The following is a 23,601-nucleotide window of genomic DNA, read 5'->3' as shown; positions in this document are numbered from 1 at the left end:
TTATGTGTATCTATATTCACATATTACAGATGTCTTTAGGAAGAACTGCTAATTGAAAATGCTGAATCTTAACCACTTAATTGAATAAACTGTCTCCAGAGAGTAATTTGGGTCTTTTCCAAGATGTATTAACTCTTTCAGGTCATTAGGGTAGCACTTACCTCACTGGAGCAGAAATTTAATAAACGGTATTCCTGTGATGTGAGTCAATTAATGAACCTCAAAAAGCCTGAAATTTCACCATGGGTTTTGTAGTTACACTCTGAGGAGCTCATCTGTGAATGTGAAACATCAGTATGTAGCTGCCCTTTAGACCATCTTACTTTTAATTTAGATAACTTACCACCTACTTTGTTTAAGACACTGTGTTACATGTTGACAGAGATATAAAGAGGAGGCATGGCCTGAACTAAGAGGCAGCAGAAAAGGCAGTTAGCTACAAGATGAAATTCTTGGAAAACCAAACTGCTGTGTAATTGACAATGTAACGAAGGAAGGCAGGAATCATGACTTATTCACACAATATTCACATTTGTGTTTGTATGTATATATTCAAATATATGTATAAATATGAACAAGTATGTATAAATATATGGGAATTCTGGACTATAATCAGAAGCATTTTTTAAAACAATTTTCACATGTGTGCCATATCCCCCTACAAGAATATGACTTACTGAAGTCTGATATTTGATGTAAAGTGACCGTGTTAAGGATTCTAACTGAATTCATCAGAATAAGGCTGCTCTGGGTTTAACTGAATTTAGTAAGATGCTCTTTATTCTGAGTATATGTATTTTATTCCTAACTACATACCTAAATCCTAGTCTTCCTTCAAGTACCAGATTAACTATGATCCCCCCCACCCCCCCCCCACCCCCCACAAAACACAGAAGAACAAGCCAGGCAGCATCTTCTGGAGATATGCTCACTTGTTGATTGATAGCCTCAGTTTGGGTGTCAGCCTTCTGGTGGGATATTGACTGGTAGTTAAAAAAGAGGGTTAGAATGATTTAGTCCGTCCACCAGCATTTCTAATGGACAGATAGAGGAAGCTAGTTGTCATTATAAGATAAAGGAAAGTGACAATTAAAAAAAGAAAAACACTGCAAAAGTTACTTTCAAAAGAAGATAGAGGGAACACCTCCACAGGAAGCTGAAACTTGAAAGCTGTAACACCTACCTCTATTTCCTCATGTAAGAGCGCAACATCTTCTCCAAGCATAAGGGCTCTGATGGGTAACATCTGCCTGGAGCAATAGAGCTTTGTTCAGGTTTGTTCTTTTTAGAGTCACTTTCTTGATCACCTTGCCAATGCTTGATGGGTAGAATGGGCAGTTAAAGATGGAGAAAAAGGATAAGTTCAGACATGATTAAAAGCTTTGAGAGTTTGTTTGGGAACAGGAAATAATCTAGTTTAATCCATTGATAGTGATGTAAAAGTAACTAATGGGAACTAATCCTTCAGAGGTTGTGTAGAAGCCATCGAAGGACTGGATGAGGGGATGATGATATTGAGGTTAATCTGGTAACAGTTTTTGGTGGTGCTGGAGATTGAACTCGGGGCCTTGGGCCTGCTAGGCAAGCACTCTACCACTGAGCCATATCCTAGTCTTAATCTGGTAATAAGATATGGCATAGAATGATATAAGTTTGAAGCGAGGTGGCCATTTGAGAAACTGATGTTATAATCTTATGAAGGATAATGAAGTTGTGATTTAAAAGAATGAATATGGGAATAAAAGTAGTTAGAAATGAAGTGGACATGAAATGTATGGTATCTGTAGGACTGGGTAGTTGGTTTTGAGAAGACTAAGAAAGAGCTAAATACAGATTTTGATCCTGGGACCAAGGGGTGTGACTCAGTGGTAGAGCACATGCTTAGCATGCACAAGGTCCTGTGTTCAATCCCCAGCACTCCTCTACCCTCTACTCCCTGCAAAAGCTAAAAGAATGATAATGATATTATTGCAAAACAGAGGAACTAAAGAGCCCTTCCTTTCTTACCTCCTCTGCTCCCTTTGAATAGAGGTGGTAGGAAAGCTTTTGCTTGGTTAGGCTGTTTGTTGGATCCATGCTTCAGCACTACCGAAAAAATTTGCTGTGCAGTTTTAACCCTCCTGTGATAAAAATGTGAATGCAGTAGTTCTTGCAGGCAATGACAGTGCATCTCCTGAGCTTGGGAGTAAGAGGGAGAATTAGGGAATTATCTGAAATGTAAAAAAGCAAACGTGGAAGAGAGCAAGAATATTTAAGTGGCTAGTATGGAAAATATGGTAGTAAAATTTATTAAGTAAAAGAACACATTAAGCAAGTTTTGTGAAAGAGTATTGGTAAAACCTGGATTTAATGATCAAGTCTTCTATTGTAGAGCAAAGAGGACAAGGGAAGAAGAAGGATAGTCATGAAGTGGTGATTAGGCTGTGGAAAAATTTTGTTTAATAACACTTATAAAGTGGTTGCAATATTTTAGGCAATGTTCTGCGGAATTTACAGTATTAACTCATTTAATCTTGATAATATGTGGAGTATATAATATTTTTACTTCTGTTTACAGATGAGAAAACTGAGGTTATAACGTAGAGGTAATATATATTTAGTTTCTGAAATGCATTAGAAAGGAAAACAGACTCCTGAGCTTCATCCATAAAGATAATAATAGTCTGTTACATGCTAAGCATTTTATATGTGTTATTTCTTTGAATTCTCCTACTTTGTTTCACACACAAGGGAAATAAAGCTTAGAGAGATCAAGTATCTTGGCTAAGGTCACATTATTGAGAAGTAGTAGAGCTGATTTCAAGCCTAGACTTTATACATTTCCATATTGCCCTCTCATTTTATAGTTTGAAGGTATGACACATGAATATCTAATCCACTTTAAATCGAATCTACTTTAAAGTAGATCAGTCTACCCAGAAATTTAGCACAAACTGAGAAGAGATCTATATTTTTGGGAAGATATAAAACATCATGGTCAGAGAAAATTCAGTTTCCGACCTTGGAGATGGAGTATTTCCAAGGGTGATAAATGCGATAGAATAATGGAGTGGAGGTCATTGAAATTGAGACAGAGAAAGACTGATGATGGAATGAGTCATTATTATGCAGCACTGAGACACTCAAATCTTAATATAGAGTAAAATTGTATTAATTATAGACTTAAACAACAGTAGCTAAAGTTTTCATGATGGTGTTAATAAAAACTCTTTTGAGCTTGGGTGGGCAATGCTGGTGAGATAAAGAAGGGAAAATTAAGTGAATAAGTAGAATGATCTTTAAAATATGTTTGAATGAAGTAGGCAGAGAATATCTATCAGTTTCAGTTAAGAAGGAGAATATATTTTTATCTAACTCAGCATGACCTTTTAAAATTTGTCTTCTATTTTCTAATGGTGAAAATTGGAATAAAAACATCATCAAAATACTATGGAATTTAAATTATGTGGAAGAAAATCTGACCAAATTGAAAGGAAAAGCAGAAAAATAAAGTAATGACAATTGGAGATTTCAATGCTCTCTTCTAATAATTAATAAAACAACTAGACAGCAAACCCCAAAGACTTAGGCTATACTATCCAACACCTTCATTTCAACTGAGTATATTGACACTCTGTCCAACATCTCAGAATACCGATTATTTCAAAGTCACATAGAATATTTTCCATGAGAGACCGTATAGGTCATCAGGGAATCTCAATACATTTTAAAGCATTAAAATCACTCAAAGTATACATCACACAAAATATATTCTCTCACCACAACAGAATTAAACCAAAGATAGGAGGAAAAATTGAAACTCTGTTAGTATTTGGAAAGAAAACAACAAGCTTAGGCATACATCATAGGTGAAAGAAGAAAGACCTAATATCAGCAATCTTTCTTCCCACCCCAAGAGCTAGAAAAAGAAGAAAAACTGCAAGTTGAAAGCAAGCTGAAAACAGGAAATGACAAAGCCTAAAAATCAGTGAAATAAAAATCAGAACACCAGAAAAAACTATTGAAATCAAAAGTTGGTACTCGCAAAGGATTAAAAAATTGATTAACTATTTAGAGTGACCAATCAATAATTAAAAAAGAAGTCATTGAAAAGAAAACAAAATCAGAAATAATAAAGGAAATGTCACTATAGACCCTACAGAAAGTAAAAGGCTTATAAGGTCGTATTATTGACAATGTTATTTCAATCAACTTGACAACTCAGATGAAGTTGAGAAATTTATTTGCTTTCAATTTGATCAGTTTTTCCTCCATATAATTTGGATTCCATAGTGTTTTGATGGTTTGTTATTTCTGTATTTCACCATTAGAAAATAGAAGACAAATTTGAAAAAAGTCAAGCTGGGAAAAGGAAAAAAAGAGGAGACCAAATATCAAAACTGATTCAAGAAGAAATAGAAAATCTGAATTGTTTTATAACAAGTTTAATTAGTAATTTTTTTTCTGTATGTTTGTAAGCCACATAAAAGTTCAAACACTTTAAGATGAAATTATACCAATATTTTTTCCAGACTCTTTCAGAAAATGGAGTAAACACTTTCCAATACTTCCTGTTAGGCCAAAATTTAGACCTTAATAGCAAAGCCAATTATAGAGCACCATCCCTCATGAACATAAATAAAACAATCCTCAATAAAACTAGTAGCAAAGTGAATTTATCATCATGTCAAATGCATTAAATACCATGACTAATTAGAATTTTATTAAAAACCACTTAATATGCCATATTAATAGAATAATGGGCTAAACTCACATAATCATCTGTGTGGGTTCAGAAAAGCATTTGATCCCCATTAATGACCACCCCCCACAAAAAAAATTAGGAACTTCTCAATGTTATAAAAGCCTTTGATGAAAAACCTATAGCTAATAAAAAGAAACAGTAGTATATTAAAATTATTTTGGTGATGGGTACACTAGATATATTTACTTGAAACATTGAGCTGTTCATTATACTGGGTGAATTTTGTGGTACATAAATTATATCTTCTTAGAGCTGTTTTAAAGCTATTATGGAATAGAATTAAAGTTACACGTTTTTCAGAATGCTGATGATCTTTTGTGGCCTTATAGATATACACTTTGCAGTCCTAATGAAAGTTAATTTATAAATCTTGGAAATCTCATCAGTACTAAACCTTTTCATGTCAAAAATGTCAGGGTATGCACAAATATCAATATTCATATACTTTATAAGGAAGTGTATTCCAGAGTAAATTTATTGCTCCTACTAAACTCATTCTTCTATGTTCCTGATTATTTTTCATGGCATGATGTTGTCTGTCCTTCAGTAACATAATTTTCAGCCATTATTTTTATTTCTTTTTTCCTTTGTAGAATAACTAGTTAAATTTGGTCCATTTTATCCCTCTACACTGACTCACAGATTTATCCCTAAATGTATAATATTATCAACCTTTTGGCTTAAAACATTATTATTATTGCTGTTATTATCTTTAAATGCTCTGGATAGGTTATTTCTTTTTGCTCTTCTCTCTTTGTTTTGTTTTCTGAATCATTTGTTTGTACTCTTAGTTCCATTGCCTGCTAATCTATTATTTTGTATTTATTTCATACTGTATTTATTATGATTTCCTATTATGTGTTCATAGTATATTTATCATCATTTTATTCACCTATTTAACATCTTTTTTTTATCTACTCAATTTATACTTTTAAATGTTGTTATTAATGCCTTATAGTTATCCATACAGTGGGGTTCGTTTTGACATATTCATAATATACAGAATATATTTTGCTTCATTTCAATCCCTAGTACTTCCTCTTCTGCCCTCTGCTTCCTCTCCTTGTTTCCCTTCCTTCACTCTACAAGGGTTCCTTCTATTTATTTATTTTTAACTGGTGCTTTATAGATATACACATATAAGTATATGTGTATATATGTGTATATTTATAAACACACTATTGGTTCCACATAAAGGTGGAATTCACTGTGGTATATTTATATATTTACCTAGTATAATTTGGTCAATTCCTTTCTTCAGTTTCTTCCTTTTCCCTTCCCCTTCCTTCCCCTTAAATCCCCTCTCTCTCCTCCACTGGTTTTCCTTCTATTCCCCCCATGAACCCACTTCCCCCCCATCCTTTATCTCTACCTTCTGCGTGTGAGAGAAAACATTTGACCCTTTAATTTATGAGTTTGGCTTATTTTACTTAGTGTGATGTTCTTCAGTTCTATCCATTTTCCAGCACATGCCACAATTTCATTTTTCTTTATGGCTGAGTAAAACTCCAATGTGTGTATATATATATATATATGCCACATTTTCTTTATCCATTCATCTGGTGATGGGTATCTAGGAGGGTTCCATAACATGAGCATTGTGAATTGCTCTGCTGTAAACATTGGTATAGCCTGTATCACTATTGTGCTGATTTTAGTTCTCTTCAGTAAATACTAAGAAGTGATAAAGCTGGGTCATTATGGTGTTTTCATTCCTAGTCTTTTGAGGAATCTCCATACTGCTTTCCAAAGTGGCTGTATTAATTTACAGTTCTACCAACAATTTATGAGTTTAACTATCCCCCCACATCTTCAACAGCATCATTATTATTTATATCTTGACGATTGCCATTCCAGTTGGAGTGAGATGAAATCTCATTGTAGTTTTGATTTGCTTTTCTCTGATAGCTAAGGATTTGAGCATTTCCCCATATATTTGTTTATTTATTTATTTATTTTAAAGAGAGAGAGTGAGAGTGAGAGTGAGAGAGAGAGAGAGAGAGAGAGAGAGAATTTTAATATTTATTTTTTAGTTTTTTGGCAGACACAACATCTTTGTTGGTATGTGGTGCTGAGGATCGAACCCGGGCCGCACGCATGCCAGGCGAGCGCGCTACCGCTTGAGCCACATCCCCAGCCCTCCCCATATATTTGTTGACCATTTGTATTTCTTCTTTTGAGAAATGTCTGGGTTTTTTTAGCCCATTTATTAATTGGGTCATTATTATTATTTTAATGTTAAATTTTTTGAGTTCTGTGTATACTGGATATTAATCCCCCACTGGATGAGTAGCTAGCAAAGATTTTCTCCCATTCTATAGGCTCTGTTTTTTCTTTTCTTTTTTTAATGTTCATAAACTGCCTTGCCCCATCTCTCACAGAGGTCCTTAATTCTGGAAAACTGAAGGAGGGATGATATCTTTTAGGTACATTTGGTTAATGGTGTTTTCTAGTTCTGAAGAATATCTGCTTAGTTTATATCTGGATAACCTACCTATTGGTGAAAGATTAGTGTTGAAATCATCCAGTATTATTATATTGGGATCTATTTGATCCTTTTTATTGAGTAGAGTTTGTTTTATATGCATAGGTGTACCAGCATTTGGTGCATAAATATTTATAATCATATCTTATTTTAAAATAATTCCTCTAACAAGTATGAAGCAAACTTACACATCTATTTTAATTAATTTTTACTTGAAGTCTACTTTGTCACATATGAGAGTAGCTAGTCCTGCTTGGTTTCAGTCTCCATTTGAATGGCACATCTTTTTTTACACTTTTACTTTCAGCTTTTGTATGTGTTTGTCTTTAAGAGGAGGCCCTTAAAAACAACATCTGGTTGATTCTTGTTTTTTTAACTCACTCTGTCAATATTTGTCTTTTGCCTGGTGAGTTTAGACCATTTACATTCAATATTATTATATAGAGAGAATTTTTATTTTCTACCATTTTGATTTATCACACCCCCCCCACCTATTTTCTGGTGTTGGGGATTAAATTCAGGAGCACTTGACCACTGAGCCACATCCCAAGCCCTATTTTGTATTTTATTTAGAGACAGGGTCTCACTTATTTGCTTAGTGCCTCACTTTTACTGAGACTGCTTTTGAACTTTAGATCCTCCTGCCTCAGCCTCTTCAAGACTCTGGAATTTACAGGCATGTGCTACTGCACCTGGCAATTTTGATTTAATTGGACTCTTCTATTAGATTCATCCATATGCTGGCTCTGATACTTATTTTTCATTTTTTTCTGCATGAAATATTTCATTGATAATGTTTTTTAGTCCTGGCTTAGTCGTTATGAATTCTTTTATTTTCTGCTTATCTTGGAAGGTTTTATTTCATCTTCAACTCTGATGGATAGCTGTGCTGGATATAACAATCATGGTTGTCTCCATAATGTTTAAGGGCTTGGTACACATTACTCCAAGCCCTACTAACTTTCAGAGACTAGGCTGAGAGATCAGAAGAAAGTCTATTAGGCTTACCTCTAAATTTGACCTTTTGTATTTCTATTGCAGCTTCTAAAATTCTATCCTTATTTTATGTGTTAGATATTTAAATTGTAATGTGTTTTTGAGAGGATCTTTTTTGATATTGTCTATTTGTGATTCTAAATGCCTCTTGTATTTGGATTTCTAACTCCTAAGGTTTGGAAAATTTTCTGGTATTATTTCAATGAAAAGGTTGTGCATTCTTTAGTTTGTATCCTTTTTTTTTTCCCCCCATACCAGTGATTATTAGATTTAGTCTCTTAATGTTATCTCTGTTTTATTGAGTATTCTGCAGAGGCTATGGGGACCCCCTGAGCTGGGGGTAGCATAGGAGTGATTTGTTCTTGGAAGTTCCACTCTATGTCCTTTGCCTACAGAGATGGGTAGGGGGTTTAGGTGACCTTCAGCTAGCAGTTTCTTGTAGAGAAATTACTAAGACAGCCTATTTCAGAGACATTTCCTATAATTTTATCTTCTACTAGCTGTTATCTTCTACTAGCTGTAGGCAGGGAGAATCTGTATTGGTTTAATTTCTTCTAGGCAAGCTGGCTAGCTGCGGGCCCTATAAAGTTGCTGCCCTGCCTGGCACAGCTTTCTGCCCACAATTTGGGCCGAATTGTATGATCTCCTTCCCTGTCTTTCTACACTTGTCCAGCTCTATCTTGCTCTGCCTTCCTCTCCAACTGTCATTTAGGAAGTAAGCTTGTAAGCTTTTCCTGCATTTTGTTACCCCTTCCTCATGGCCTCACCCTGGTTGGGTTCAAGTGATTCTTTCCTTATTTTGTACTCCAGTAACCAGATTCCCAGTCCTTCCAAGTCTCAAGCTGTCCACGATTTGAATTTTGGATTTTTTCTCTGTCACCCTCTTCTCTGGTTATCTGTTCTTTCACTGCATCCTTCTGGGCTGTGAAGGAGTCAAGGATTGCTACATAAGCCGGGCATGGTGACACCCGCCGTAATCCTAGCAGCTTGGGAGGCTGAGACAGCAGGATCTGGAGTTCAAAGCCAGCCTCAGCAAAAGCGAGGTACTAAGCAATCTCAGTGACAGCCTGTCTCTAAATAAAATACAGAATAGGCCTAGGGATGTGACTAGGTGGTCAAGTGCCCCTGACTTTAATCCCAAGTTCTCACCCTCCAAAAACTCATGCTGCCTAGATCTGCTCCACCACCTTGAGAACTCTCTAAATTTGTATTTGACTTTGAGACATGAGATTAATATTAAGTCCTCACCTGTGTTGTTTTTGTGTCATCTAAAATATTTTCTGTTTTCTAAAACATGATCTAATTTTTCCCAGCAGTGTTTCTTCTTCTATTCTGTTAGGTTCTTTTTAAAAAAACATTTAGATTCTGTTTTTGTCCTTCTATAGTGCCATGATCTTGAAGACCTTTTTGTCCTATTTGGGAACAATCTTGAGCTTTTATAAAAGCTCTTAGCCTTTTCTTTGTTGTGATGGTTTATCACTGTTTTCTTGTAGTCATTCCTGTATGTATCTTTATTACTAGATATGCACACTGAGGCAAGGATGTATTTTTAATTCTTGTTTTTATATACAGCAAAATTTCTTGCATTATTTTATGTGTTAAATAAATATATATTTAGTTTAAGATAAATGAAAATACTCTTTTGGAAGCTGTTAAAAATGGATTTTCTTTTTTAATAGCTCTTCTGTGGGGAAAAGAAAAATAAAACCATGAACTCTGATCTAGACTTTACAGATCAGGTGTTTGATATAGAACCAGAAAATAACGTGTACTGTTGGAGTTTTTTAAGCTTTAATTCTGCATATTGATGTAATGAACTATTCACAAGGTCATATTAATAGTTTTTTAATAGTACAATTGTTATTGAAATGAGTATAATTAAGCAGGCAACCATTCCACTTTCAAAATGACTGTTTATTTTTCTTTTGGTTTCCTTGCTGCAGAATATTTTAGTCCTTATATAATAGATAATGGCTGCTATACTGAAACCATAACTTTTTCTGTTTTTTTGTGGTAATATTCCATTCTGTAGCAACCCTATGGGGGAAAAACCCGATAGTTTTTAGCAATTGTAAATGGAGGTCCTCATTTTGTTACATCATTTCACTATTTATTTTGTAATATTTTCAGGAATCAGGATGATTGACAGATATATTACTCTTCTACTCCTCCCCACTTTCTCTGAACTTTCCTTCAATACACTCAATAAGACTGTACTTCCTGCTTGGGCTCTTCCCTTGCTTCTTGATAAGTGGGAGGTACCTTTTGGGAGAAGCCACTTGCTTGCTTCTTTTCTTCTTCCAGGGATCCTAGGCTTCAAGTTTCTGGCTAATTTGGTTCTTCTTCAGGACCTTCAACTCCCCCCTGCACCCCCCAACAAAGGAGGAAAAGAAAAGAAAAGAAAGAAAAAACTATCTTCATGAAAATCAATCCTGTGGAAAATGCTGTGCTTTGCCTGGATCACATACTCTCGGGCATCTGCATTTTGAAACAGCAAATTGTTTTAAAATATTTCATATAGGCACGTTCAAGAGACTGCTGAAGAGTAATTGATTTTTAGTTTATATTGGGAGCTCATGGTGTTGTTTTTTTTTTGTCTTATTATTAACTCCCCTCATAAGAAATATTGAAACATTATAATTCTCAGATTTGTCAAGGAGGAAAATTATAGTATGGTTTTGCTATAAATTATTGAATATGTGAAGTTAGTAGTCAGAAGAATTGGATTCATTGTTGTACAGATTGAAATCTGTGCAAATCATTATTTTTGCTTTCCTGAAATACAAGAATTCTATGAAAAAATGGTGATATAAATATTACTCATTTATCCTTAGATATCTTAGTAAAGGAACAAAAACCTATTTAAACTGTCATGAGAAAAATGTATTGGAGAGGTTCTTTGGAACCTTTGGTAGAAAATGTGAGACCTTATTGGCAACTGAATTTGATACCTGTAAAGCTATGTGTGTTAGTCAGATTTGCATTGCTATGACCAAAATACCTGGAAGAATAACTTAGAGGAGAAGTTTATTTTGTTTCATGATTTCAGAGGTTTAGTCCATGGTAGGCTGACTCCATTGCTTGGAGCTCAGGGTGGGGAAGAACATCATGGCAGAGGGGTGTGGTAGAGAAGCCCTGATCTCCTTATCAGGGTAGGAAGCTTGGGGCTGGGGGAGAGAAGAAAGGAGAGGGGAGAGAGGAGGAGGAGAAGAAGGAGAAAGAGAGAGAGGGAGAGAGAAAGAAAAGGGAAGAGAGGGAGGGAGGAAGGAAGGAGGGAAGGGAGGGCGGGCGGGAAAACTGGAAAGTTGAACTCTCTCAAGTCACACCCCTAGGGTCCTACCTCCTGCAACCAGGCCCCACCTCCCTACAGTTACCACACAGTCTGTTCAAACTAGGATGGACTGATTGGGTCACAGCTCTCACAATCTATCATCACCTTTGAATATCCCTGCATTAACACAGGAGCTTTTGGAGGGACATTTTGCATCCAAACATAACACCTTGGAAAACATGGGAAGGTTGCAACCTTTCAATCTCTCTATGGATTTTTTTTTTCTGGCCATATATTTCATTGTTTTTATTTTTTATTTTTTGTAACAGAGATTGAACCCAGGGGTGCTTGACCATTGAGTCACATCCCCAACCCTTTTCTAATTTTGAGACAGGGTTTTACAGACTTGCTGAGGCTAGCTTTGAAGTTGTGATGCTCCTGCTTCCATCTCCCAAACTGCTGGGACTACAGGTGTGCACCACTGCACTGGCTTCAATGTTTTTATTAGTGCATTATAGTTATACGTTACTGTGGGGTTTGTTTTGATACAATCATACATGCATGGAATGTAATTTTCTCCATTTCAGTCCATGCTTCCTCTTTTCCTCCCTGGCCCTGTTCCCTTTCCTCAACAATCCTGACCATGTTTCTATTTGTTATTTTCTTCATTCTTTACTTCTCTTTAGATTGGCTTTCTTTGATTTTCTGTCCTCATGGTGAAAGTTGGTTGTCCCAAAGAATTTACATGTTCTCCCTTACGTTAAACAGCAAAGTCTGTATTCCCCTAACACAACCCTGAGAAAAAGAATCTGGTTAAGTCATTGAAGTTGGCTGTCTCCCTGGTGGATATCTTTACTGTGACTGAGAGGGTGGTATCACAGGGTATAAGCATGACTACTGGAGTCTACCATATGGTTGGGACCAGTTCTTACATAAAGAGAGGGTTTTGTAAACTGGGAAGTTTCTTGAAAGGAATTTGCCATATTAAGTACAAAGGAACGTCTTGAGTGTTTAAATGAGGAGTTACTTGGACAAATGGAGAGACTGAGAGCAGGAGATTTGTTAATGCTAAGCCTATAAATGCCGTATTCAGCTTTAGGAAACTACATGTATAACCATAAGCAGCCACAAGATTAGGAGATGAATGGAGAATTCCTTCAGAATGGTTTTGCCAATATTATACTAAGTTATGTATCTCAGAATTTTGGCCTACTTTTATATCATGAGATTTCTGACTAGTATCTTGGCAACTGCTAATCATATATTATAGAAGAGGTGCCTAATGACTTCAATTTATATGTTTTAAAGCATTATATATCATTGCTTTGACTAGAGAGCCATCTAACCTATCAGGCAGGTTCTCAAGAAATATCATGATATCACTGCAATATATAGTTTCTCAAGTACTTCCTGTGTCTTTGTGTTTCTTGTCTTTAGTTTCACAAATTAAAGACTTCAAGGTTAAATTTAAAACACCCATGAACTTTAGATTTTGTTTTGCATCTCTTGACCAACAAGAAATTATAATTTCAGGTACTTACAAGTAGAAAATAAATTAGTGCCTTCATTATGAAGCAATTTGGAGCCAGCAAGAATGTGGGATTATCTTCTGTAGATTTTTTTGTTGACAGGATGTATTTTATGTCATGTGTAATGCTCTTGTCTTAAGTAATTTTTCACAGACAATTGACAATCTGTACAGTTTGTTTCCTTTTATAATAATGGAAATATGGACTCATGGGTATATGCTTAAAATATTCTGTCCAATTTGGAAGATATAGTGTATTATTTACCCTGTTGTAGAATCACCACAAAATTATACAGTTATATTCTTTCTATGTATGTATATGTGTATGTGTGTATGTGTGCATGTGTGTATCTATCTATACTAGGGTTCGAATCAGGCATTGATTATGCAAAGCACACACACTACCACTAAACTACTCTCCCATCCTCTAGTTTTATTTTAATGAGTCATTATGCTTGTGTTACAATTTCATAGTGAAAGATATAGTCTAATTTAGGCAAATTTCAAACGGTTTAGAAATAGGGGCTTTTTTATTCTTGTAGATATTTTAATATATGCCTTTACCAATATGGGTATCAAAACAAAACATTACCTCATTTTTAAAGCAGCTAGTGATAAATGGTATTAGGAAAAAGAGGCTAACACAATAAAACAAACATTGCAACCATTTAACCTATGGTAACTTTTATATGTATTATAGATTTTTGTACCAAGAACTAATTTGCAGGGTTCTTTCTACTTGCTTTGGAGACTCCAACTTGAGTACAACTATATATACATTAGGCTTCCTTTTTTTTTTTTTTTAAATTCAGCATTTCACTATTTCCTTTTGATTTACTAGTATGATACATGGGTGTGTTGGGGAAATGAAGAAATATAGTGTTTTAAGGAATGTTTAAGACTAACACTGTTAGGCAGTTTTTCATGGATACTATTTGAACAACGTAAAATAGTGGTAGTTTAGGAGTTCAGAAAGGGGAATAGCTGACTTAGAATGGCCCATGAATAATTTGTTGAAGAGAAAATGTTAAAGGTACCCTTAGAGAGTGTTTTTTTTTTTTAAATTTTTGGGGTGTAGAGTGGGGGAGGGTATTTATTTAGGGGAGAGCATAATCTAGACCAGGCTTTCCAGAAATGAAGATGCCAGATGTATTCATAGAATAATTATGTAAGTGAGTTTGATTGGAGTTTTGGCTTCATTTGGGGGGAGAATAAGATACAATTGGAGATATATATTGAAATGATGCAATGCATATCCTTATGTGATGACAGCAGCGATGGGTTAGGACTGTCAATCTGTTGATATTATTTGGGAAGGACTGGAGCTGTAGGAGATGGGAGTCAGAAACTTAAATGAGGAAAACTACCTGAGTTGAACTAAATTAGCTGTTGGCAGAATGGACCTGAAGCTGCATACGAATAGTTGAGAGTCATTAATAGATTGAGTGACTAACTCCTTAATGGGCACAAAGGATAAGAGAATGTATCAAAAGATGTTTCTGAAGTTTTAAACTCAGAGACAAGTGAGAAAATGAAATTACATAGATTAAAAATGATGGCAGAAGGAATTCCTGGTTGTACTGGAAAATGATTTAAATTTTAGGGAAGTTGATTTTATCAGTATAATATATGAATATATCAAGCATGCAGTTACAAATGTGGGATTGAAGTTTGGGAGATAAATCGGGAATAGCTCACATAATTGTAAAGGAGATAATATTTGTGAAGACTGCTCTTCAAAGTTTGGGACAAAATTCAACAGGGAGTTAAAACTGCAGATAGTGGATAAGGGTAAAAGTAGGAATTGTGTTTCTAGATAGAGAAGCCAGTGGATACAAATAGACCAACAGTACTGCAAGGTAGTAATTCAGGGGACTTTATTGATGTGGAGAATAAGATCTTTAAAAAGTGATCTTAAAATAACTGAGAAGAAAAGTATCTTAAAATAACTGGATTTTGAGAATGTTGGTTAGTTATGCTCTTGTCAGTAACTGTTTTATTGTACAAGGTCATCTTTTGTGTTCTATGATATTAAGTATGTTAGAAGAATTACTTGGTATTGTATTTTCATGCTTGAGTAGAAACATCTTTCTGCCATGTTGATGTTAAAACGAACACTGGAATGAAACAGTACAGTTGTGGGCATCTTTCTAGACTATTATCAATTTGAAATTATTTTATAGTTTTGTTTTTTTTTAAGCTTTCCTCTGTTCACAGATTGCTGAAAATCTGAACTGTGGTACATCAGGGCCAAATCTACAACATAATTGTGTCCTTCAGTTGAATTGTCAGTAGAGACTCCACTTCTCCCTGACTGTTACATAGTTTGGGTGACATATTAACAGGGATGGTGTTTGTCTTAATATTTTTTCATCAGTATGTTGAATAATACTCCAATGACTTCATAAATAATTTTTTAAAAAATTGACCTGTTAACATATCGTGTGTTTTCCCAGTGCAGTTTTTATTATACAGAGACTGAATACATATAAACTGGTGTTATCGATAGTTCATATAACCTTGGTACAAATAGAGTGTCATGGTTAACAGTATAGGCTTTGGAGTCAATTTAACCAGGTTGAAAGTCTGGCCTATTATTCTATAATTATAAGACATTAGACTGATTTCTGCATACCACTAATTCTGTTTCTTCATTTTCAAAATGTTGATAAGAATTCTAATTTCACTTATTTGAGGTTCAAATAAGAGGTAATGTTTTAAAAATTTCTCATGTTTGCTAAGTTCTGAGGAATGTAAGTTTATGATAGGGACATAATTGCTTTAAAACTTATACTATCCTGTACATAGAATTCTTCATAAATCTTTGATAACAATAGACCTAAAACCTTTCTTGCATAAATAAATAAATGAATAGTTAGATGGCACCTTCAGTCTCTGACAAACTTTTAGTTAACTCATGCTTGCCCAGCTCTGTCTTATTTGAGTATCTTAAAGTTTTAAGTGTGATAAGAGGATATGAAAGTGAGTTTACATGTTTTCTTCCCAAGGTAGATTCTAAGGAACACTGGTATTTTCTCTTCTGGATTTGTTATGTTCTTTCACAACAGTGGGAACTCTTTAGAATCTGGTCTTAGATATTATATAAAAACTGATTCTAGCCCATACACCAACCCCTGCAAGTTGATTTGATAAACAGGAACTGTTGGCAGTAGTTGCTCTAAAACCTAGTTGCTTTTCTTCCCACAGTGAGCAGTAGTTCTGGACTAGTAAGAGTTTAAGACCTCTTAGCTTCCTTCAGCCTCTCTTCCTATACCTCCCCTTGGTAGGTTTTTTGGAGGATTATGTATGATGCTGACAGAGTGAGGGGCAAGAACACAGACTCTGGAATTAAAACATCAGAGACCACTTTGCAGCTTGTGAACCTTTCTTAGTCTATTTTCTTTGTCAATGTCCTGTGAACTTCCCTGATAAAATTTTGTAATTTCATTTTATTATAAATGAAATAAGTAAATATTAATGAATTAGCACCTAGCCTGCAGCATAGTAAGCTCTCAGTAAATATTAAGACATTGCTGCTAAGGCTGCTGTAGTTCAGAATAATGCGGATTAAATTACAATTAAAGAAGACTGATTCAACCATCACAGTTCCTGAAGAATAGTAGACACCAAATAAAATTGTTCTCTTTACCCCCATGTGCAAATGCCCATCCCTCCTTGTTACCTGTAAATAGTCAACAAGTAGATGACTTTCTGGCTAATGAATCTTTCATCAGATCTCCAATTAGAAAAATGGATAGCCACCTTAGTATACTTCTGAATGTCAAGGATGAGTTATAGGTATACAAATTACACTGTTTTATCTGGTTATACAGATGCTGTTGACTGAGTACTTGGATATGAAGAATACTCGCACTGCCTCTGAACCATCAGCTCAACTAAGCTATGCCAGTTCTGGACGAGAGTTTGCGGCCTTTTTTGCCAAGAAGAAACCTCAAAGACCAAAAAATTCCCTTTTCAAGTAAGTATGATGCCAGTAAGATAGCAAAATATCTAGAAGAGTTCTATCCAAGTAAGATGACTTGCTATTTTACTGACAACCATTACTTTCTCTAACTGGAGTTGAAGTAATTTATAAGAAACGAATAAATATTTGATTTTTTTTTTTACCTTTGTTTTCTATAAGGGAAAATGGCTGTTCCAGATTATGGTCACTGGACTATTTAGAACTCTTAATAAAAATTTCTTAAATTTGTTTCTGGAGCGTTTATATAAAATTAAGGGAAATTAAAGGAAATGAAATATACCAGCTTTGAAAAGCCCCCATGTGCCAAGAAATAGCCTTTTATAACTCTCTCTAGCAAAGCAGTGTTGGACGTTATGTGGTTAGATGTTTAATGAAGGAACAGTCTGAAAGGTGGTTTGGTTTTTAAAAATTTTTTTTTAGTTATACTTGGACACAATACCATTATTTTATTAATATATTTCATGTCATGCTGAGGATCAAACATAGTGCCTCGCACGTGTTAGGTGAACCCTGTACTGCTGAGCCACAACCCCAGCCCTGTTTTTTTTTGCAAAATAATTAGGATTTGTTTTTATTTCCTGAATTTAAACCTCTCATTTTCCCCTTTTACTTGTTACATTTGAGCAAAATATTTATCCATATTAATTTAATTTACTGAAAAAATGTAAATGGTAAATGTCCTTAATTACATAACATGATTTAAGGGATAAATAAAATATCTATAAAACTTTTATAAGTTTAACTCAAAAGATGCTATTTATATCCTAACTTAGTATTAATAAAACTGAATGAAGTTCAATGAAGATAAATTGCTTGGTTCTGGTCACACAGTTTATACACATATAAGCAAAATTTAGTTTTAGATTTTGATTGAATGGTATTGCCTGAATACATACCTTTTAAACCAAAGTATATGGTGCAAAATGAAATAATATTTTTTTAATTTTTTTCTGAAACATGTATTATAGATTTATTCATTCTATGACCATACAAAATTGCCTTAAAAAAAAAAAAAAACGGATAGAGAACAACAACAAAAAGGCTACCAGTACCATTTCATTGGGTAATTTACTGGTAACCACTGAGCTTAATGAAGACAGGACTGGAATTCCTTATTTTTTAAAAATTTCTCTATCTTCTACTTTTTTTCCCTTTTAATTAATTATTTTTTTTCAATTTATATGTGACAGTAGAATGCATTTCGATTCTTATTACACATACAAAGCCCATTTTTTCATATCTCTGGTTGTATACAAAGTATATTCACACCAATTTGTGTCTCCATACCTGTACTTTGGATAATAATGTCCATCACATTCTGCCATCATTTCTAACCCTATGCTCCCTCCCTTCCCTTCCTACCCCTCTGCCCTATCTAGAGTTTGTCTAATTCTCCCATGCTCCCCCTCCCTACCCCACTATGAATCAGTCTCCTTATATCAGAGAAAACATTCGGAATGTGGTTTTTTGCCAGTCTTGGTTTTTTATTTTGTTGTTGTTACTATCTTAGTGTACCCAGCAGGTTTGTGCCCAAAGTGTCTATCACTTAGTAACAACTAATAGTTAATTACATTAATAATACTGATAGTATTAATAGCTACCATTGATTTAATGCTTCCTATGTACCAGACTCTATACCAGGTGAGTCTCTCAAACTAATCAATTAAACATAAAATAATTTGGCTTATAACAAGTTTCAGCAGCAGCAATAGTAGCTAACATTTACTGAGTTCTTACTAAGTACTAGCTGAGACATTAAGCCAATTTCATGGATTGTCTCAATCTGCTCATTACTACAACTGTACAGGCAAGGGTTCCGTTTTTAATCCTTGAACACAAAAATTTGCAACACAAGAGAGGTTGAGTAAATTAGTAAGGTCATATGTCTAGCAAGTAATAGAAATAGGTTTTAAACTCTTAACAGTCTAAATCCACACCTTTGTGTCCTTTTGAGGGCTTAATACATATTTTAAGAAATTTTATCTGTAAATGTAAGCCAAAGTATCATCCCAGTGTTTTGCACTAATTATTTTTAAATGTCTGAAACTCTAGTACATTTTATTAATTTGCCTTTGAGATTTGCTTTTATTTTATATTGATAGTGTTTATAATAATTCAGTATCAACACTTAGTTTGTATTGTGATTTAATGGAGAAGAGTGCATGCCTTCCCATTCTATTATTTGAATGCAATTCTTTTTTCTTTTTTTTAAAGGTTATATTTACTCTTTAATTTTTTTGCTTTTTAAAAAATTCTAATTTGTTGTATATGACTGCAGAATGCATTACAAATTCATATTTCACATGTACAGCACAATTTTTCATATCTCTGGTTGTATATAAATTATATTCACACCATTTGTGTCTTCATATATGTATTTAGGGTAATGATGTCTATCTCATTCCATCATCTTTTTTACCCCCACTTCTCCTCCTTTCCCCTCCCACCCCTTTGCCTTATCTAGAGTTCATCGAATCTTCCCAGGCTCCCCCTCCCAACCCCATAATCAATCAGCCTCCTCATATCAGAGAAAACATTTGGCATTTGGTTTTATGGATCACTCACTTAGCATTATATTCTCCAATGCCATCTATTTATCTGTAAATGCCATGATTTTATTCTCTTTTATTGCTGAATAATATTCCATTATGTATATATACCACATTTTCTTTATCCATTCATTCCTGCGGGACATCTAGGTTGGTTCCACCATTTAGCTATTGTGACTCGTACTGCTATAAACATTGATGTGGCTGTGTCCCTATGGTATGCTGTTTTTAAGTTATTTGGGTGTATTCCAAGAATAGCTGGATCCAATGGTGATTCCACTCCCAGCCTTCCAAGGAATCTCTATACTGCTTTCCAGATTGGCTGCACCAATTTGCAGTCCTACCAGCAATGTATGTGTGTGCCTTTTCCCCCCACATCCTCGCCAACACTTTGTGTTCTTAATAGCTGCCATTCTGACTAGAGTAAGATGAAATCTTAGAGTAGTTTTGATTTGCAATTCTATAATTGCTAGAGATGTTGAACATTTTTTTCATGTTGTTTGATTGTATATCATCTTCTGGGAATTATCTGTTCAGTTTCTTGGACCATTTATTAATTGGGCTATTTGTTTTTTTGATGTTTAGCTTTTTGAGTTCTTTATATACCATAGAGATTAGTGCTCTGATGTGCAAGTGGTAAAAATTTGCTCTCAAGATATAGGCTCTCTATTCACCTCACTGATGGTTTCTTTGGTGGAGAAGAAGCTTTTTAGTTTGAATCCATCCCATTTATTGATTTGTGATTTTAATTCTTGTGCTATAGGAGTCTTATTAATGAAGTTGAGACCTGATCGACATGATGGTGGAGATTTGGGCCTACTTTTTCTTCTAATAGACGCAGTGTCTCTGGTTTAATTCCTAGATCCTTGATCCACTTTGAGTTGAGTTTTTTGCGTGGTGAGAGATAGGGGTTTAATTTCATTTTGTTGCATATGGATTTCCAGTTTTCCCAGCACCATTTATTGAATAGGCTATTTTTTCTCCAATGTATGTTTTTGGCACCTTTATCTAATATAAGATAACTGTAATTATGTAGGTTAGTCTCTATGTCCTCTATTCTGTACTGTTGGTCTACCAGTCTATTTTGTAGCCAATACCATGCTGTTTTTGTTACTATTGCTCTGTAGTGTAGTTAAGGTCTGGTATAGTGATGCCACCTGCTTCATTCTTCCTGCTAAGGATTGCTTTAGCTATTCTGGGTCTCTTATTTTTCAAGATGAATTTCCTGTTTTTCGCATTTCTATGAGGAATGTCATTGGGATTTTGATTGGAATTACATTAAATCTTTGCATAATTTCATAATGCTTTTACTAATATGGCCATTGTGCAATATTAATTCTGCCTATCTAATCACAAGGTGATCTTTCCATCTTTCTTTAGCATTCTGTAGTTTTCATTGTAGAGGTGATTCCCCTCTTTCATTAGGTTGATTCCCAAGTATTTTTTTTTTTTTTGAGGCTATTGTAAATGGGGTAGTTTTTCTCATTTCCCTCTCAGAGGATTTGTCACTGATATACAGAAATGCCTTTGATTTCTGGGTGTTTATTTTGTATCCTGCTACTTTGCTGAATTCATTTACTAGTTCTAGAAGTTTTCTGGTGGAATTTCTAGGTATAGAATCATATTGTCAGCAAATAGTGCCAATTTGAGTTCTTCTTTTCCTATGTGTATATCCCTTTAATTTTTTTCATCTAATTGCTCTGGCCAGTGTTTTAAGAACTATGTTAAATAGAAGTGGTGAAAGAAGGTATCCCTGTCTTGTTCCAGTTTTAGAAGGAATGCTAATGCCTACAATTTTTCTCTACTTAGAATGATGTTGGCCTGTGGCTTAGCATAGATTGCTTTTACAATACTGAGATATATTCCTGTTATCCCTAGTTTTTCCAGTGTTTTGAACATTTGAAGATGCTGTATTTTGTCCAATGCTTTTTTTGCATCCATTGAGATGATCATATGACTCTTATCTTTAAATCTATTGATGTGATGAATTACATTTATTGATTTCCATATGTTGAACCAGACTTGCATCCCTGGGATGAATCTCACTTGATGTTGATACACTATCTTTTTGATATGTTTTTGTATTTGTTTTGCTAGAATTTTAACAACTATGTTCATTAGAGATATTTGTCTAAAGTTTTCTTTCTTTGATGTGTTTTTGGCTGGTTTTGGAATCAGGGTGATATTGGCCTCATCAAATGGTTTGGAAGTGCTCCCTCTTTTTCTGTTTTACAAGATAATTTATAGAGTATAGGTATTAGTTCTTCTTTATAGGTCTTGTAGAACTCAGCTGTGTATCCATCTGGTCCTGGGCTTTTCTTGGTTGGTAGGCTTTTGATGGCGTCTTCTATTTCTTTTCTTGAAATTGATCAGTTTAAATTGTGTATATCATCCTGATTCAATTTGGGCAACTCATATGCCTCTGGAAATTTGTCGATGCCTTCAATATTCTCTATTTTATTAGAGTACACGTTTTCAAAATAATTTCTAATTATCTTCTGTATTTCTATAGTGTCTGTTGTGATATTTCCTTTTTTTTTTTTATCACATATGTTAGTGATTTGAGTTTTCTCTCTCCTTCTCTTTGTTAGCATGTCTAAGAATTTGTCACTTTTATTTATATTTTTTTCCCTGCTCAAGGGAAACATACACAACAAAACCTTTTGTTTTGTCAATTTTTTCATTTGTTTCTTTTGTTCCAATTTCATTGATTTCAGCTCTGATTTTAATTATTTCCCGTCTTCTGCTGCTTTTGGTGTTGATTTGTTCTTCTTTTTCTAGGACTTTGAGATTTAGTGTTAGGTCATTTTTTGTTGACTTTTTCTTCATATAAGGAATGAACTCCATGCAATGAACTTTCCTCTTAGTACCACCTTCATAGTGTCCAGAAGATTTTGATATGTTGTACCAGTGTTCTTATTTACTTCTAGGAAGTTTTTAGTTTCCTCATTGATGTCTTTTTCAACCCATTGTTCATTCAGTGCCATATTATTTAGTCTCCAGGTGTTGGAGTAGTTTTTATTTTTGATTTTTTCATTGATTTCTAATTTCACTCCATTGTGATGTGATAGAATGTAAGGTAGTATCTCTACTTTTTGTATTTGTATTTGTTAAGAGTTGCTTTGTGGCATAATGTATGGTCCATTTTAGAGAAGGATCCATGTGCTGCTGAGAAGAAAGTGTGTTCACTTCTTGAAGGATGAAATATTCTAAATATGTCAGTTAAGTCTAAGTTATTGACTTCTATAGTTTCTTTGTTTAGCTTTTGTTTGGAAGGTCTATCCAGTGATGAAAGAGGCGTGTTAAAGTCACCCAGCATTATTGTGTTGTGATCAATTCGACTCTTGAGCTTGAGGAGAGTTTGTTTGATGAACATAGATGCTCCATTATTTGGGGCATATATATTTATAATAGTTATGTCTTGTTGGTGTATGGTTCCCTTGAGAAGTATGAAATATCCTTCTTTGTCCCTTTGTTTAACTTAACTTCAAAGTCTACTTTATTTGATATGAGGATGGAAACCCCAGCTTGCTTCCACAGTCCATGTTAGTGGTATGATTTTTTCCCAACCTTTCACCTTCCGTCTGTGTACGTCTTTTCCTATGAAATGGCTCTCATGGAGGCAGCATATTGTTGGGTCTTTTTATTTTTTATACAATCAGCTAGCCTATGACTTTTGATTTTTGAGTTTAGGCCATTAACATTCAGGGTTATTATTGAGACATGATTTGTATTCCCAGCCATTTTTGCTGATTTTTGTTACTTAACTTGATTTGGTTTCTCCTTTGATTAGGTTTTCTTTAGTGTAATACCTCCCTCTGCTGATTTTCATTGTTGTTTTTCATTTCCTCTTCATGGAATATTTTGCCAAGGATGTATTGCAGGTTTTCTAGCTGTAAATTCTTTCAACTTTTATCGTGGAAGGTTTTTATTTCTCCATCAAATCTAAAGCTTAATTTTTCTGGATATAAGATTCTTAGTTGGCATCCATTTTTTTTTTTTTTTCAGAGGTTGATATATATTGTTCTAGGATCTTCTAGCTT

The 23,601-nt window shown here is 34.5% G+C and overlaps 1 protein-coding gene across 1 annotated transcript in view; it reads left to right on the top strand.

Annotated features, from left to right (window-relative positions):
* Nucleotides 1–23,601, top strand: part of Exoc4 (exocyst complex component 4) — a 787,478-nt gene that overhangs the window by 204,084 nt on the left and 559,793 nt on the right. The window contains exon 8 of the mRNA XM_076833103.2: nt 16,858–17,003. Coding sequence (XP_076689218.2) covers nt 16,858–17,003 — 146 coding nt within the window. The remainder of the gene's footprint in view (nt 1–16,857; nt 17,004–23,601) is intronic.

This window comes from Callospermophilus lateralis, chromosome 1 (assembly GCF_048772815.1).
Source record: "Callospermophilus lateralis isolate mCalLat2 chromosome 1, mCalLat2.hap1, whole genome shotgun sequence".
Classification (NCBI taxonomy): domain Eukaryota; kingdom Metazoa; phylum Chordata; class Mammalia; order Rodentia; family Sciuridae; genus Callospermophilus; species Callospermophilus lateralis.
Note: the sequence above shows the minus strand (reverse complement) of the source record. Positions and strands in the feature narration are given on the sequence as shown.